The sequence below is a fragment of the Papilio polytes genome, unplaced genomic scaffold, assembly GCF_000836215.1.
Source record: "Papilio polytes unplaced genomic scaffold, Ppol_1.0 DF821400.1, whole genome shotgun sequence".
In the NCBI taxonomy this organism is placed as follows: Eukaryota; Metazoa; Arthropoda; class Insecta; order Lepidoptera; family Papilionidae; genus Papilio; species Papilio polytes.
Window position 1 is genome coordinate 5,544,671 of NW_013527804.1, and position 4,983 is coordinate 5,549,653.

At 31.5% G+C, this 4,983-nt stretch overlaps 1 protein-coding gene across 2 annotated transcripts in view; it reads right to left on the bottom strand.

Moving 5' to 3' along the window:
- LOC106108914 (BSD domain-containing protein 1-like) overlaps positions 1 to 2,806 on the bottom strand; it is a 7,630-nt gene extending 4,824 nt beyond the window's left edge. Inside the window, exons 1-5 of one of the 2 annotated variants that reach the window (XM_013290265.1) lie at positions 2,640 to 2,806; positions 1,965 to 2,064; positions 1,130 to 1,246; positions 824 to 881; positions 246 to 343 (exon numbers count right to left, since the gene is read on the bottom strand). In XM_013290265.1, the coding sequence (XP_013145719.1) occupies positions 246 to 343; positions 824 to 881; positions 1,130 to 1,246; positions 1,965 to 2,064; positions 2,640 to 2,650 (384 nt within the window). In that variant the 5' untranslated portion in view covers positions 2,651 to 2,806. The remainder of the gene's footprint in view (positions 1 to 245; positions 344 to 823; positions 882 to 1,129; positions 1,247 to 1,964; positions 2,065 to 2,639) is intronic. The other variant, XM_013290266.1, reaches the window with a different exon arrangement.
- Between the last annotated feature and the right edge of the window lie 2,177 nt (positions 2,807 to 4,983).

Here is a 4,983-nt window from a genome sequence, read left to right on the forward strand (position 1 = left end):
ATATATATATATATATATATATTAGTATAGACGTATAGATTATTAAAATACTATGATATCTTTCAACTCCGTTTGACTTTCCAAACTCTAATAAACATCCATCTAAACTTTCTCATTTATAATAGTAAAGTTTACTTGATCTTGATGCAAAACGAAAATTCAATCAATTTAGACAACTTTAAATAGATGAAAAGTTGGTACGGTTAGCAAAAGTATTCATGTTGGCAGTGGAAGTGTTAACTGACCTTGTATGTGGAGAGCATTGTTGTATCGCCCGATGAGAGTATAACCTCGGTATCATCTTCATCATCCGGCTCCGGATTTAGTACTGTATTAACTTGCTCTGCAATTATACAATTTATTTGTCTGTATTAACAAATAGAAAGAAGTTTCTCGATGGAGAAAATATTCTGAAAATTTAATCGTTTCTTACATTTGCTAAGAGTTTTAAAGACTGCAGATAATAATAATAAAAAAAAAAAATACCTGCGACACTAACGCATCAGTGTAGTAAAAGGTTGAAAAGATAGCCTAACTTTTAAATAAAAACAGATTATACAATTATTACGTCTGTGACTAAACTGCCGCTAATTGTAAATTTTTTATCTACTTTTTAAAATACTGGCCGCATTCTGCAATAACTGAAGATTTTAAACAATTTTATTTTTAAAGATGAGAAAACATTTTCTTATCTTACAGTACTTTTAAATTTAAGTACTAGCTTATTTCTAAAGTTATAGTTACTGTGATAAATATAAAAAGATCAACAAACCCATGTTTTTTTTTTTTGACAATAGAATATAGATTAAAAATGTCTACTCACCAATAAATGTGCTGAAACTCTTCTTCATAGCATTTGCTGTGGATTCTGGTTCATCAAACTGAAATAAAAATAGATTTTTTTACAAATAAGTAAGCAAGCTGCCTTATGATCCGCCAAAATGGCGAAGCGACCGCTGCCCAGTCATTCGCAATTGCAGTTCGCTGATTACCCTTAATTGAAGGAAGAGACGCATACAAACAGGATATTTTCCCTTTGCATATCCTCCACTGTCAAATCCTCTTTTCCTCTTAAAAAAGGGTGGAAAAAGGGAGTAAAATTAGGCTACTGGCACAAAAAAAAACATACCTTGAAAGTCTTTCCGAGGGCATTAGATGTTGAACTGATAACATGACTTGCTTCACATTTCACCGCTGTACCAATCTCATCTAAATCCTTTTTCACCATAGAATACACTTCCGCTGACTGGAATGTAACAAGATGACATTATTTAGAACATACCATTCTTTTTTATCTGTATTATTACAATATCTTAACAATTATGGCCTGATAGATTTATTACCAACATTAAGTCAATTTAAAAATCAACACAATATAAGGCCTGTAATCTAAAGTTTCATGTTCTTGCACACAACAAAAGCCGATACCATCTTACTAATCTTACTAATATTATAAATGCGAAAGTTTAGACGGATGGATGTTTGTTAGAGTTTGTAGCCTAAATGGCTGACCGGATTTCGATGAAATTTGGTATAGATGTGGAGGAAAGTCTGGAAGAACACATAGGCTAATCACTTTTGTTTTTTTTTTAATTCCACGGGGACGAAGTCGCAGGCTAAAGCTTGTAAGAATATAAGAGAGGTTCAGACGGAGAAATGTTTGAGAAATGCTGGTCTAGATTAAGTGTTACAATTAGAATTAAAGTAGCGGCTTAGGCTCACAGAAACTAGTAAAATTTGTAAAAGGTTTATTAGAAAAACTCCCTCGAATATTAAGAGTGCATGCACTCCTTTGACTAAACTATTGCATAACTGTTTAGTCTCACTTCGATTCCTATGAACTTATATGGAGGTCTACATTACTCAATTTTGAGTTGTGTAACTAAACAGTTGAATTGGCTACAAAACAATCGCACAGTTATGCAATTGTTTTGTCAAAGGTGTGAACCTGCTCTTATACTAACCTTTGTTTTAGCAGATGATAGCCATGTATCCCACCAGTTACCAGAAGGCTTGTCATCTTGTTTTGATGTACTCATTGACTCTTCGGGATTGGATTCCGTTCTAAAAGAAAATTTAAACAGTATTAAATTCCTGTTATGTTGCCACCTGCTAGCAACATTCAAAAAAGTTTTTTCCATCCCCAATTTTAAATTTAATCTATTATTTCTTCAGAACAATTTTTAAGTACAAAGAATATGTTGTCAACATCAACATTTTCAATTTAAATGGCTTTATAAAGTCTCAACATAAACTAAATTTACCTTGAAAAGTAGATTAGGTATGCTACCTTGAATTGGTGATTAAATTTCAACCATAGTTATAGAGCTAAGTACTTTTCTATGAGAAAATAAATGAATTTAATCCACATAAAGTTATAACATTCCAGAATGAGTTTAAATGACCTTTCTTTCTAGAAATTTACAAATAACATACAAATCTCTAAGATACCTAGTAAAAGTTTTCTTACTAGAATAGCCTTAACCAGAAGTACTAATAAACATCGACGCAAATCAGAACTGGTTTCCAATAAGTAAAATAGATTTAATCATCAAGTATTATTATTTATTTATGTAACTGTACATTTAATGGTATAACATCAACAAATACAAAACAAAGATAAAAGATAACAAACTTACTTTTCAGCCATCACGTTAGTTTCTCTGTAAACAAATTAATAGATATAGAACATGGATCTTTGCACATAAAGAAATGCGTGAATATTTTTGTTATTACACGAGATTTACGATTAATTTTGACTTGACATAATTTAGTTTTGTTTGCGTTGACATATGGTTTATTCTCTTTTGCATTTATAGCCATAGATAATAAAAACGTCTGGTCCCTTGGACAACTAAGAATTTTATCTTATGGTTTAACAAATTAATTAAAAATTAATTTTCTGTACAAAATAATTTTTAATTACAGGAATAGGGTTAAGTTTTACAAGTTTATATTAGAAGTGAAATTAATGTACGCGTATAATGAAACGGTGACATTATCATAATTTTGTTTTTAAAATGTGCTTTTGTTGTTGATTTAAGGTTTTATCAGTAGCTTAACACAAACCTCGACCTTAGTTAGAATTGTACAAAAATTATTAATGAATCAACAATTTAAGTTTGTCAAATTACGAGTTCATCTGTTTGCGAAGTATCCTTTGAAAGGTTTTTTAATTGAACAATGTTATCCTACTTCAGGATCACGCATAATGTAAACAAAACGAAAGCAAAAAGCCAACTAATTATATTAATTTCATGTCCGGACTTTATTAATTTGCGTTGGCGGTCGGCGTCTTCTTGTAATTTTTTCTTGTGGATTATTCAATAAAGTATTGAAGGGTACATTTTTGCAAATAAATCGTGTAGCTAAGCTCAGGTTGAAAGATGTTTGCGCTAAGATATAGTTATAGGAGCACGGTGTTTGTTTTAAATGTACACCCGGCGAATTGGGTGCTGTTTCTCATTTTTATTATGATTTATTTATGTTATGATTTATTTGAACTTAAATATTTCCTTTGATATTTTCAGAGATTAGTTTTTATATGTTTCCCAGGCATTTTAAAAGAAACTTTACAATTAGCAGCTTAACTAAAGAACACAATTGTTTTAGATAATAGGAAGACTGAGTTTTTCGATAGTTATTAAGAAAATACAGTTAGATGTTGATTATTTTACTAATGGCAAAACAGATATTGTATTCTTCTGCGATATAGGTACAGGTTACATTTTTTGTAGTAAAAAATATGTTTACTCGTATATCGTAATCTGTGTGGAGGGCTGTACAGGAATCCGAGCACTCCCATAATGTTAGTTTTTGATCAGATTCGACGTGCCTTTCTTCATGTTATTAATAAGAGTTCACGAGGCATGCTTCAACGGCATTGACGAGTACAGGCTGATGAGAAAATTAATGCAATAAATTGTAATTATTTCACCTATATTGGCACCACTAGCATAAATACATGTGTACTATTATTTTTTAAAGGTACACACTTGAAGTGTCCTTGAATCGGTCAGTCGAAATTTTCGAACAAAATAATTTTTATACCTTTTTAAAAAATCGTATACAAGTAAAATTTGGGAAGGCATGTTAAGTTTGAAACGTTGTTAATTATGTTTTATCCAGAAAACGAATTCTCATGATTCCTGCTTTACGTCTTTGTTGTTAATTATCAAAATTAATTAAACAAAAAACATGCTGTATACTAAAATCTGAATGGATAATCCTTGGTGCATAAATAATAATACGGCGAGTGATCGACGCGGGCCTTCAAAGTTCATCGCTCAATCAGCGAGCGCCCGCGGCAGTGACGTCACGCGCGTGACGCGTCCCGCCCGCCAAGAGATGGCGCTGGACGATCAACAATGTTTACTAAAGCGATGTGTGCGGTAAAGATTGATGAACTAATTTTATTTCAATTGTTTATTCTCTACATATAAAGATTAACAGTTAATTTCTGTTAAACAAGTATTTGCAGTTATTTACACAACATTTTTGCTTAAAATACGTAACGCATCGTAATTAGTCACAAAGGCGAATAGCTGGTCGAGATTTAGTATGCAAAATCCACACTAAGACAACGTTTAAGTATCCAATTTTATACACTGAGTAACGTCCTTGCGTTTTGTATACTCATTGCTTAATTTGTGTTGGATAAATATAGGTTATAATTTGCGTACGTCAATAATAAAATAAAGGCGGAATAGTTAACTAAATTGTATCTAGAATCAGCTTGAAGGGATTTGCTGTTGCGAAATGTAGTGCTTATTGTATAGAAATATCGAACAGACATGATTGTTTCACTGCCTGATCGTTTTATCGATTGGTAGGAAAAATCGTGCTTACAAGAGTAGAGAGAGTATGTCTTAAATTATTGCAGGATAAATCTTCGCAGTTTTTTTTAAATAAGTAACCCTGTAAGTTATTTTAATAGATAGATTAAAGTTAAGCTTTTTTATCAACAAATGTTTTCCGCAACAG